Genomic DNA, 13,147 nt, shown 5'->3' with positions numbered 1-13,147 from the left:
CGAGTCCGTTTTATGTGCCAATCATTGTGTTTTAAATTCGTTAAGTTGCTCCATCCTCACAATAATAACATTAGGTACCTAACAGTTGCTTCATTATGGTTATGAGGAAACTGAGATAAAGAGAGCTTAAGGACTCACCCAAAGTCATATTGTCAAGAGTTGCAGACATTGTTGGCTGCCTATCCAAAATTCACTTTTTCCTTTTATAAACAAAACTTTTTCCCTTTATAAACATAACTTTAATTTTTCAGGCAACTTTCTTTATTGTACTGCCATATGCCTCACAGGAAATAGGCCCAATCTCTAACCTTAAGTGTGTGATTTATTTGTTTAGTGCTATCACAGTGATGTTATTCACCTTGCCAAAAATTGGTTTGCCAGTGGTATCTGGTCACAATTTTGGCTCTTGAGACATAAGGCATAGCATCCATCTTGTGACAATGAGAAGACCTAGTCTAATAAGGCTGACAAACTAGGAGTCCAAGGCAAAAGACTGAAAACAGGTTAATGGTGACATTTTTCAGCTGCTGAGTCAATCAATTCTAGAGCTAACTTACCGAAAGACTTACTGGTTTGTGCGATAGTATACTTTCCCTATTGCTTTCAGTCATTTTGAATTGGGTTTTCTGTTATTTGCAGTAGAAACAACCCAAACTGATAGAGTTAGCAGGCTATTTTGTTTGATTGTTTGGTTTGTTTGTTTTGTTTTGTTTTGTTTTGTTTTGTTTTTCAGACAGAGTCTTTCTCTGTCGGCCAGGCTGGAGTGCAGTGGCACGATCTCGACTCACTGCAACCTCCGCCTCCCGGGCTCAAGCAATTCTCCTTCCTTGGCCTCCTGAGTAGCTGGGATTACAGGCATGTACCACCATACCCGGCTAATTTTTGTATTTTTAGTAGAGATGGAGTTTCACCATGTTGGCCAAGCTGGTCTCGAACTCCTGACCTCAGGTAATCTGCCCTCCTCAGCCTCCCAAAGTGCTGGAATTACAGGTGTGAGCCACCGCACCCAGCCAGCAGGTTATTTTTAATTGAGTGGTAGGAACAGAAGCTAGATTTCAGCGAGTGTAGGTGTAATTAAGGGGTAAGGATTCAGAAAAATAAGTATTGACTACATTTTTTAGAAGCTTACTTATGTTTTAAAAAAAAATGAGACAGTTTTGGTAGCGAATTAGGCACAGCAAAGTATTAATCTGAGAATGTTGCAATCTGGTCTCTTACAAATGCAAAGAACCTGGCTATCCAAAAAGCAGTGTAGCAGAATGGTCAAATTCCAGGCTTTGGAGAAAGACTGATCTGAGGTGGTTATATAACCTTGCAAGTGACAACTTACTAAACTGTTTCTCCAGCTATAAAATGGTGGTAACAATAGCATCTACATGCTTTGTTATTTAAATGTGACAATGCATACACACAGTACCTAGCACAGAAGAGCCACTCAGTAAATGTCAGCTATCACTATCATCATTACTAATATCATCCGGTTCTCCTGACAGTCAACAAAATTCCTGTTAGGAAAATCAAAGGATTAGAATTACAGAAGATTAAGCCAAAGCCATGTCACCCAAACCACAGAGCTTAGGGAAGTGGCAAGATGAAATTTAGGAAATGGGTTACAAGTCTCTATACCAGAAAAAAAAATGAGAAGAACTGCAGCAGCTATTTCTTCAACAAGTCCTACCAATACTGATGTTATCAGCACCACTTACTGGCACAATATTTGTTGATGTAAGACAGGGGTCCTGCAACACTTGCCTCACAGGAGTTTCCCAACCAGGTGGGGCAGGGCAGTCAGGCTCCCCAGTCCTGTTCGTTCGAAGGATGGAGAAAAGGTAGTGCCTTAACTCTGTACACTTTCCTAAGGTCTTGAAATCCCCTTTGCTAGCATTGCCCAAACTTCAGCCACACACAATCAGCACAAGCAGAGAACTTCCAAGGGAAGGTTGATAAAGGCATAAAGGAAATTGGATATCCTTATACGTGGCCTCAGTGCCACAAGGCAGCACTGGACTCCTGAGACCAAGGAAATCCCCATAGTTTCAGCCAAGCTGAAACAAGGCACCTCAGCCAAAAATCCTTACCCTTGCTTCTATGGAGACAAACAGAGGATAAGGCCTAAGGGTGGCTGTGACACCAGATGATACATAGGTTGGCCAATGTGGGTTGAGTGAAAGACTTATTGAGGTCTGAGAGAGTTTTAAAAAAATCTATATATCTTGAAATTCTGCACTTGCTCAGTGATTCGAATACAGCCAGTGGTAGGGGAGTGAAATCCAAGGAGGATTCTACCCCTTGGATAGCTTTTCAGTGGAAAGCAACACATAATATCACTTTCTCCAGAAAGCCTTTTCTGAAACCTCTTCAGTCTTGGATCAGTAACCTTCTCCATGCTCCCTCAGTACTCTTTTCTTCCCCTATCAGAGCACTAATTCCACTGTGCAGTAAATAATGGTTATTCGCATGCTTCAACCACCAGACTGGGAGCTGAAAGAAGTCAGGGACTGTCGTGTTTATCTTTATATCTTCAACACCTAGCGCACTACTAGGCATATAGTAAGCATTCAATAGCCATTTGTGGGATAAATGAATGAAAGTGTTTTCAAGCATTTAAATTAGTAAAACTATAAATTTTGAGCGTCCATATTATTTTCCCCTTTAGAAAGAATAAAACAAAGATTCAGAGAGATTCCAAAACATGCCTAAGTTCATACAATAACTAACAGAGGAAGAATTGTGTCCCAGGTCTATGTGATTCTGTAAGTGTGTATTTTGCGCCTTGACATCTATGGACTCTAAGGCTCCCAGAAAGTTTGCCTTGACCATTTTCTATGTCATTCAAAGATTGGGAAGAACATATCTATTGCATTAAATGCATGACAATAGATGCTCCAGGGAGCAAAGTCTAAAAGTAGTAACAAATTTGTACTTTTCCAGGCAAGCAAGAAAAACAGTGAACAACAAATCATAATCCAGGAAGATATAAGAAGCCAACAGGTTGCGGAGCATAAGACGAAACTGCATTCAGGACCTCCAAAACAAACATTGTCTAAACACAGGTATATTAAATCATTACTTACTGAAGAAATGCTAAATATCAGTTCATGTTCTAGACACTGAAGACAATAAGATGAAAAAGACACGGTCCATGCCACTGAGGAACTCACAATCTGGTGGGTGAGACAATCAAGACCACAATGACTATGCAATGTTGAACCAGTTTTTATACTATTATCTCTCAGCCCTCAAACAAGTATTCTATATGCCACTTTATGATGGGACTCAGAAAACTAAACTTTCCTTTGATAATTTGTGCCCTCTTGGATCCTTCAAATATCGGTGCTAGATAAAGACTAGGAGGAAAGAAAAGAGGTGAAGGGGTTTGTTTCTTCCAGTTTGCTTGCTGTTCCTGACACCATTGTTTCAACAATAGCTTTTCATCCAAGCCACAGTAGTTGATTCCAGTTTCCTATTTATTCCCACAATCTAGAATCAGTCTCATCACACTCCCTCAGAAATACCGGCGCCAGTCAGCTGGCAGCTGCTTCTCAGAATTCTGAACTACAGCTCTGAATATGAGGTCCCTTTTCAAAGTTTCTGAGGTAGAAGCAGCAGCCAGGTAACACCCTTTTCACAGATGTCTTGGTCCCAGCTCTGCAGGCATTTCCTTTGAAAGCCTAGATTATGATAATCCCAATTTCTTCCCTTTGTTCCCTCATACCTAGGGTGTTTCCTCACTTTACTGTTTCCTGCAGTCATCATCTCGGTGTTACTTCAGTGTTACTTTTTTTGTTTGTTTTTTCAGTCCTTAAACATCTATTCTACCAATTCCCTATATTAAATTCTTTGTTAAAATAGTGTGGTTTCTGGGCCCTGCATGATACAAAAGTGACATGAGCACAATGTGCTCTGGGAGCTCAGAGTAGAAATCTTACAGAGACTGAGATGATTAGACAATATAAAATTGAGAACCAGACTGAGTCCTAAAAAAATTAACTAAGCCAAATAAAGGAGAGGTGGGGAAAGAGAAAGTGTTCCAGGCAAAAGTAATAACATGTGCAAAGTTATGCAGATGATAGAGAGCATAAGTGGATCAGGAGAAATAGAGTAGTTCTGTATGATTAGGATAGGATATGAAGCAAAACAAGTTTGACATGATGATAAATAAAGAAGAGCCAGTAAAATTTGTTGACTAATTAGAGTTAAAAGATAGATTTGGGAAAGGAAGGAAGAAGGTAGAGTCTAGGGGTATCTTGCTTGTGTGACTGGATGGAAGAACAGGTTTGGGAATAAGATAAAAAAGCAGTGAATATTTTCTCATCAGTCTATCACAGACACAAAGCTGGAAGCCAAAGAAAGACAAAGCTAGAAGCCAGCATAATTAAAGTTCACATATCCTCCTACTATTTCATAGCTGTGTGATTTTAATCATTGAACTGCCTTGACAGTCAGTTTTAGTGCCAAGCAAACAGGAATAACAATGCAATAGAACTGTGTATAATCATAAGGACAGCTCTATTTATTGAGCTCATGTTGTAATAACAACCATAACAATAAAAGAGCTAACACTGAGGGATTGATGTAAGGTTCTATACTAGGTGCTGTACACATATTTTTCATCTTAATGCCAATGTTTTAAATTTCTAGTAAAATAAAAACACTATTATCAGGACAGTAAGACCATTTGGGGGCCCTTTACAGGAGGGAGGAAAAAAGCACAGATGTCACACAGAGCATGCATGAACTTCATAAAATTATTTCTGAACACTTATTTTATTTCACCTAAGGTCTCTCTCTTCAAAGCAGTCACGTTTTCTCTCTCTTCAAATCTCCAATCCCCTGACAGTCACTGTCCTGCCATGCTCCCCCCATTTACCACAAGCACCCTCTCCAGTCTCCTAGTAGTAGCCCAAACTCATTATTTTCAACAAGGTCACAAATCTGATTTTCTCTCAGATTTTTATGTATGTCCTCATACACAAAAACAAGCTCTGCAACAACTGACCCCCTTGCTCGGAACTCCTTTTTAAAAGGCAACAGAAAATTTAAATAATCGAATATCTCTCAAATGTTTAAAGATACACTCTGCCCAAAAAGTACCCCCAAATTACATTTCAGGTAAAAGTTGGTTCATAGAAGAGAGAGACAAACCAGGACCCCCTGAAACATAGAACCACCCCATAGTTCTGTTATATAAGCTTGGAGTCACATATCTATATTCTTGAATCATGACTCTGTCACATACTTTTTTTGAAATCCTGTTGAGATGATCAAATGAGAAAACATGTATAAAGTATCTCTTATGATACAAATTCATTTGATGCAGTTTTTAATGAAATTATATTTCATTAAAATATTTTGAAGGTCTATAATTTCATAATATTAGCTAGTTTTTATTTACATTAGCCATCCATGTTAAATGATAGGTTTTTAATATGCATAGTGATACAAAGTTTCATTTTAAAATGATTAAGTTAGAATAAGTGACTCAATTTTAATAAGTATATTAACAACAACAGAGCTGATGTGCAAACAAGACAAAAATCCTAAAGATGGTACATGAACGGCTGAGATCTACACAATGGCACCCTATGTCACAGTGTGCTAAGATGAACTGTGGTACCCGTTAAACAGAATATTACAAAGAGAATAATCCAAGTTTTTGGCCCTCTAATACCTCACAGCTGCTGAGAAGTGTTTACTTAGCAATAGAGACACAGAAGTAACATATATGATAGCTATATAAAATACTATCTACTATGCTAAATACACATTGGAAAAAGTGTGCGTGTGTGTGTGGGGGGGGTTCTCCTATTAGACTCACTACCAAATATTAATCTATTCAGTAAACGTTCAATGATGTCTACCAAACTTTAGGCCTTGTTCTGGATGTTGGATATGCAAAAACAATAATTTTTAGTCCTTTCCATCAAGGATCTTACAGTTAATAGGAGGAGGATGCAGACAAATAATCATAAACTCTCAACAAAGAACAAAATACTGAAATTAGAAGTCAGAGAAGTTCCCAGTGAGAACAAGGGAAGGAAACAGAGAAAGAAGAATCTAGGAAATATGCTAAGGTAGCATGACCACAGAAGTAGAACAAAAACGAACATAAATGACTCCTTGAGAGAGTGGAAATGCTCACCTGTACTTGACAATTCCATTGATCATTGGGTTCACGTCCTTGATTCTGTTGATATAAGCCTGAACAACATCTATACATTTCACCTGCAAAATACAATACTTTAGTTAGCAGCCATTTATTCACTAAACAATTCATTCAGCAAGTATTTCCTGAAAGATTCCTGCGTACATTAATCATTTTTTGAGACACTTTCAGTGAATTACCCAGTGTAGTCCCCCATGAGGCAAAATATGAGGCTGAGGAGGTATAAGATGTCTATTTTGGAGGTAAGATGTCAGAAATATACCAGTATAAGAAAGTTCCAAACAATAAGTAGGGACAAAAGGAATAAACTCTGCTGAAATTAAATATAAATTGGAGTTCTGAGATATTATGTATATATACTAAACTAGCAAATATTTTGTTCTAGTAAATAATCAATGAAAAAATAGATATCGTTTCAGTAATGCCCTGAAACTTAACAGTTTAAGATCATCTCTGCAAAACCAAGAGTTGGGGAGTGGAGACATAAAAGGACGTAAATGTAGGGTTTCCAGATAAAACACAGGAAATCAAGTTAAATTTGAATTTCAAATGAATAGAGAGTAAATTTTAGTATAAGTATGTCCCAATTATTGCATGGGGATGATTATACTGAAATCTATATGTTATGTATCTTAAATTTAAATTTAGCTAAGCATACTGTACTTTTGTTTGCTAAATTTACCAACCCTAAACCAAAGGTCTTAAGTTAAGCATGTGAGGAGGGATAAGACAAGGAAAACATCCTGGGTGGGTGCTACAAGATTATTATTTAATTATTATATACAATTGTAGTTTTAATGTTAATTCTTAGACATGACACAATAAACATTAGAAAACTGCAAAGCCAAACAGAACCCCCAAGTAATGAGGAGAGAAAAATAATTAAAAAGAAATCAGATCAAGACAGAAAAAAAGAAGGAAAGGAAAGAAAAAAGCAAGTTTGATAAATTATAAACATTACATCAAGTGAAAAGGATTAAACCAATTACATAATAAGTGTGAAGGACTGAATTCCCCTGCCAGAGGGCAAAAACATTAAATTTGGTTTTAAAAAAAAGCTCAGCTATACAATGTTTATATGAAATTCATCTGGAACAAAAAGACAATGAAAGATTGAAAACAAAGAGTTAGGCAAAGATATACTAGGTGAAAACAAACAACAAGAAAGCAGAGGTGGTATCATTAATATCAGAAAAAGCAAATTTTAAAACTAAATCCTAAAACGGTATGATATATGAGGATGCTATAACAGTTGTATACTTTTCTGAATTAATAAAGCAGGCAAATACGTGAAGCATATACTACAAATACAAAGAGAAGTTGACCAGATGTATAAGTACAGTAGCAAACAATATAGCTCTCTCAGAGACTGACAGACCAAGGAGTAAAAAGTGAGGATATATCTGAGAATTTAATAATACAACCAACATGCTCAAATGCATAGTGAGGGAGAATTTTTACTCCATCAAGAATATGCTCTTTATTCATCAATCATTAACAAAAAATAATCATGTCACACAAAGCAGATCTTAAATCTCAAAAGATTTTAGAGAATTTCTTAGTCAATTTGACAAATTATCCAGGAATATTAGAAACCCAAAATTAAACGGTGATATTTAGAAGGCTTAACTATTTCAAAAACATTTTTCCATATAATCAATGGATCTAAGAGGTAAACAAAACTAAAATGGCAAATTATCAGTAAATTCACAAAAAGAGGAACATTTTTTATCAAATCTATTGAATATGGCTAAAATTGTCCTAATATATTTTTATTTATAAAAATAAAAAGTAAGACAACTTAAAATAACAGAAAAATAAAGAAATTTTTTAAAGAATAACAAAATCAAGATAAAATTTAATAACAGAAATAAAATAGGAACAGTAACAACAAAACCAGTATAAAAAGATGAACTAACTTTTAAATACCTATCAAACGGATAAACTGCAACAAGCATGATGGAGAGAGAGTGTGTGCAGAAAAATGGTTAATATTAAGAATGAAAAAAAAAGATGCAACCATAGATACAGGGGAGATTTACAAAATTATAAAAGAAAGTTATATGTATTTTTTCATTTGGGTTAACTCTACTTGTCCTTTAGAATTATGCATCTAGTAGGTTTTCAGTAAATGTTTGTTAAATGCATCCACAGACAGAGATCTCAGCCACCATAACTCAATAGTCTAGTGTATACACAGCTGGTTATATACATTAAGAGCCTAGATTGTCAAGCTGATGTCTAGCACCTGGTCACTCCATCAACATACACAACCCCAAAGATCTTCAACTGCCACTGCTACCCTAATTGAGTTTGTAGCATGCAGAACGTGACAAAAAAAAAAAAAAAAAAAAAAAAGGCAGGGATTAGAAGTACAAGTTAACATGACCATAATTGCCATTTCCTGAATACTTATTATATGTCAAGAACTTTATATACATTATGTCATTAACTCCTCCTAGCAACACATGTAATATTATCCCCATTTTACAGATGAAGCAATTGAGGCTCACTGAGGTTAAGTGACCTAACCAAAGCCACATAGCTGAGCCTGGATATTTTTGTTTGCTTTTTCCAAATGAACCTTGCTGTCGTAAGAGAAATGAAGACTAGGTACATGGTTAGAAAATTCACTCACTACAGAAAAGTACAAATGAAAAGTGAAAGCTTCTCACTCTCTCTCTCTTTCCCTCCCTCACTCCCTTATTCCCTTCTCCCCTCTCTTCAGCTGTCTCCCTCCTTCACACAAAAGGAATCATATCATATTCATTGTTCAGTACCTTATATTTTTACCACTTAACATAATTCAGAACTATTTACATATCTGTTCCTTTAGATCAACTTCATACTTATTAATGGCTGTACCATATTTCTCTGTATGGACAGACTAAAGGAAGAACTAGTGATATTTTTTATTACTTATCTAAACACTGAAAATACTTTTTTTCTAATTTTCTAAAGTATTGATTATATTTATTATAAATAGGTAACATGAACACATGTTTCAAAAATCTGAAAGTAAAAAAGATCATGCAATGAAGCCTCTTTCCACCCTTGTCTCCTAACAAAGGAGATGAATAAAGAGTGGGACTTATGGTTTCAAAACTTTATTGACTTTCAGATCATCAACAAAATCAAATATCCAAATGTGCGAAAACAATGACCAGGCTATGTATGGTGGTGGCCATAAGTTATATATTTTTGGCAAGACCCAACCTTGGATACCAACTGAGGCTGTGGAGGTTCAGATGACATAGTGGTAGACTGAATTCTGAATAATAGAAGAGTAACCATATAGAGATACAAAAGCAAGCATAAAGACAGTAGACACTGACTCACAGGAAACTGTTCAATCAGAGTTCGTTATCAGGAAGCATACTCTTCCATAAAGTGTCAACAAAAATTGAGTAAGATTCACCTGGCTCTACCACTTTCTAGCTGTGTGGCATTGGACAAGCTATTAGAAAGCTCTAAACTTTATTTTCCGTTTCTGTAAGATGATGATAATTACATGTACCTCAAAATGTCATTACGAAGATTCAATTTACAAAAATCTAAGTAAAATATTTGCCTTATCAAGTGGCACATGGTAGGTGTTTAATAAATTTAGTTGTTTTGCAGTAATAATATTTCCATGCGTAAAAAAGGCAGAAACTAAGGGATAAACAAAACTTTGTATCCACTCCACTTCTCCCCTTCAGAACATTTTTATAAATCTAGATAAACTATATCTAGATTATCTCTTCTCATGGGCAATCATGAATAAAAAATGGCTAGTTACCAAAAACCTGAAGATAGTAATAATAGTAATAGTTAATATTTACATAGGACTAGTATGCCAGACAATGTTCTATAAGTTTTACATATATGAATTCATTTAATTCATCACAACAACTCTAAAAGGTAGATTCTATTATCAAATTCATTTTTCTTAAAGGATATCAGATACACAAAAGGTTAAGAAATGTTTTTAAGGCCGGGCGCGGTGGCTCACGCCTGTCATCCCAACATTTTGGGAGGTCAAGGCGGGTGGATCACGAAGTCAGGAGATTGATACCATCCTGACTAACACGGTGAAAACCTGTCTCTATTAAAAATACAAAAAATTAGCCGGGCGTGGTGGTGGGTGCCTATAGTCCCAGCTACTTGGGAGGCTGAGGCAGGAGAATGGCGTGAACCCAGGAGGCGGAGGTTGCAGTGAGCAGAGATCGCAGCACTACACTCCAGCCTGGGCGACAGAGCGAGACTCCGTCTCAGAAAAAAAAAAAAGAAAAGAAATGTTTTTAAGATCACAGAGCTAGATTGTAGAAAAGTTAGGATTTCTGAACCCAGGCAGTCTGACTCTAGAGTCCATCCTTCTAATCATTATGTTACACAATCTCCTATGTGCCAGGTGCTTGATATGTATTACCTGCAATTGTTGTGGCACAAGGTCACACAGCCATGGACAGACAGTCCAAAATTTGAAATAGATCATCTTTCTACTATTAGGTTGGTGCAAAAGTAATCGTGATTTTTGCCATTAAAATTAATGTCAAAATCTCAATTACAAAAATCGCAATTACTTTTGCACTGACCTAATACATCCCATTGCCTCCCTAACTGTTAGAAAGTTAGAAAAGCATGCATGGGTGGGTAGAGGCTGGGGAGGGGATACGGCAAGAAGATAGGATAGGTCTTTGAAAGGTAACCAGGAGTGTAATACAAATATTATTAATTCATACAGTCAGGAACACATACTGAGATACTCAGGAAGTATTTGCTGCATGACTCTTCTTTGTTAAGTAGTATTGTAGATTCCAGAAATAAAACAATGACGAAAAACAAATGAAACAGCAGAGAGATGAAAACAAGCGGAGTATAAATAAACAATACTAGACTGTAGCTCAAGATCTCTAGGTAACCAATCATTTATACGACAGAGATGAATAGTCCCACCTGCACAACTCTAGAGAAAACGAATGAGCTGCTTAATTATTTTTAATTTAGAACTTTCAATAATTGTTGTGCAAATCATTTTACTTCAGTTTTCTTATGCATAAAATATGAATATTACCTATATAACTGCATCCGTGAAATAGAATATGTTTAAGTACCCAGGCAGAGTATTTCACATATACTATGCACTAAATATTTGGTAGACACACCTTTTACTATCCTAGACCAAGTACTACTTTCATTTTAAATCAATTTTAAAAAGAATTGGTTGAATCGTAAGCAGCAGGTAGGTCTGGGGCCTGTGAGAGAGGGAGGAATACAGAGAGAGAAAGGGGGAGGGAGAGAGAAAAAGAGAGACTGACTTTCCATGACTGAGAACTCACACCTGGTTTACCCCCCACACACAGTAATTATGCACAAATAGGACAAATGAATAGGAAGGACTATGAGGGTACCAACCCATGGCCACAGTAAATGTCCTTGGTAAAAATAAACGTACTACAACACCCAGAAGTCTCCCTTCATTCCCAATAAATGCCTCTCCTAAGTCAAGTCGCCCTAGTAGAGAATGGAAAGGAAACCGCAACCACCGCCACCACTAAGCTTCCTGGATCCTGCTAAAATACCTGTCCCTCCAGCCTCTTCTGAATTGCACTCTCACCTTTCTCTGTCGGATCAGCTTGGCCAGCTGCATCCCTGAAAGCAGAAGCAATGGTTCAGTCACAGGCGGAGGGGTCTTTGAGGCAAACTTTGGGCCCCTTAAGACTAAAGCTGCTCGACCTACTAAGCCTATGAGAAAGCCTAGCGCCCGCAAAAGGAACAATTGAATGCGGGCGGTAAATGAAGGTGCCATCGTAGCCTGGATTCCGCACGGTCCTAGTGCTTGAGGGTTACGTGCACCCTGGGGAAAGGACGAGCAAAATACTAAGCAAAGAGGTACTTATGAAGCCTTTCGTTTACAAGTCCAGTGTCTACCCACAATTCCACAGGAGCTTGTTTATCATCACCTGCAGGGCTCCTAGCCAGAGATGGGGGCGGAGCCTTCCCAGCAATTGCCTGTGTGCAATGCTACCTGTTGTTAGTGCTGTTGTAACCCAAGACAGAAAGTGAATCATAAGAAAGAACACTGGCCTTGGAATTCCCCAGTTCTGCTACTGCGTAGCCCTGGCCAACTTACACTATATCTCCTAGTCAGTTTACTCATAAGAAAAAAATGGGAATAACTACTTCTATATCAAAGGGTTACCACAAACACTAGATAATAAATAAAACATTTAGCACAATGTATGGTAAATAGTATAAGTGGTAGTTGTTATAGTTTGTTTCAGTTGTGCTTATTTAAAAAGTGTTGTAAGTATACCTTTGTATGCAAATATTCAGTATGTTCAACAAACAACTAAATGGCAAGCATATACATATTTTCCATATGCATATTATTTAATCTTTATAAGATCACTAACAGGTAGTACTGATGAACATCAAATCTCCAGCCCATCTGTCTCCTAAACTGGACACTTGAAATGCCTTTTTGACATCTCCATGGGAACGTCTTCCAGATCGTTCAAATTCAACAAATCCAAAACTCATCCTTTTCTCCCCCAAACTGCTGCCCCTACAGGTTTACAAATGGAATTTTCATCCACCCAGTCAGCCATGCCAAAAATCTAGAATCACCTCAGATTCTTCCATTTCTCTCATTCTCATGAGAGAATCCAGCCCTTCCCTCTCAGCTCAGTCTGGCTCAGATCTCACTGACATTTACATGAACTTCTACAAATAATCTAGCTGATCACCCTGTCTTTATTTATAGTGTGTTCTTTCTAATACGTAAATATGACAATATTATTCCCCTGCCAATAACTCCGCAATAATTCTCCATTTTCCACAGGTTCAAGACCCATCTACTTTGTCTGTCATTCGAGTCTCATGACTGGTGTCTGAAAAACTCTGTGCTTCATCCCTAACCCCTTCCATCTCTCCCGACAAACAACTATCCAAAAGATCTCTCTTCCCTCCTTATCTTTGCATCTGCTTTCCCAAGCT

At 37.1% G+C, this 13,147-nt stretch overlaps 1 protein-coding gene across 3 annotated transcripts in view; it reads right to left on the bottom strand.

The window, feature by feature from the left end:
- The window catches only part of FAAH2 (fatty acid amide hydrolase 2), a 208,772-nt gene extending 196,695 nt beyond the window's left edge, over positions 1 to 12,077 (bottom strand). For all 3 annotated transcript variants that reach the window (XM_005593740.5, XM_045384213.3, XM_005593741.5), the window contains exons 1-2: positions 11,766 to 12,077; positions 6,143 to 6,225 (exon numbers count right to left, since the gene is read on the bottom strand). In XM_005593740.5, the coding sequence (XP_005593797.1) occupies positions 6,143 to 6,225; positions 11,766 to 11,957 (275 nt within the window). In that variant the 5' untranslated portion in view covers positions 11,958 to 12,077. The remainder of the gene's footprint in view (positions 1 to 6,142; positions 6,226 to 11,765) is intronic.
- Positions 12,078 to 13,147: the final 1,070 nt, after the last annotated feature.

The sequence above is a fragment of the Macaca fascicularis genome, chromosome X, assembly GCF_037993035.2.
Source record: "Macaca fascicularis isolate 582-1 chromosome X, T2T-MFA8v1.1".
Lineage (NCBI taxonomy): Eukaryota > Metazoa > Chordata > Mammalia > Primates > Cercopithecidae > Macaca > Macaca fascicularis.
This window is presented reverse-complemented; position numbering and strand designations above follow the sequence as displayed.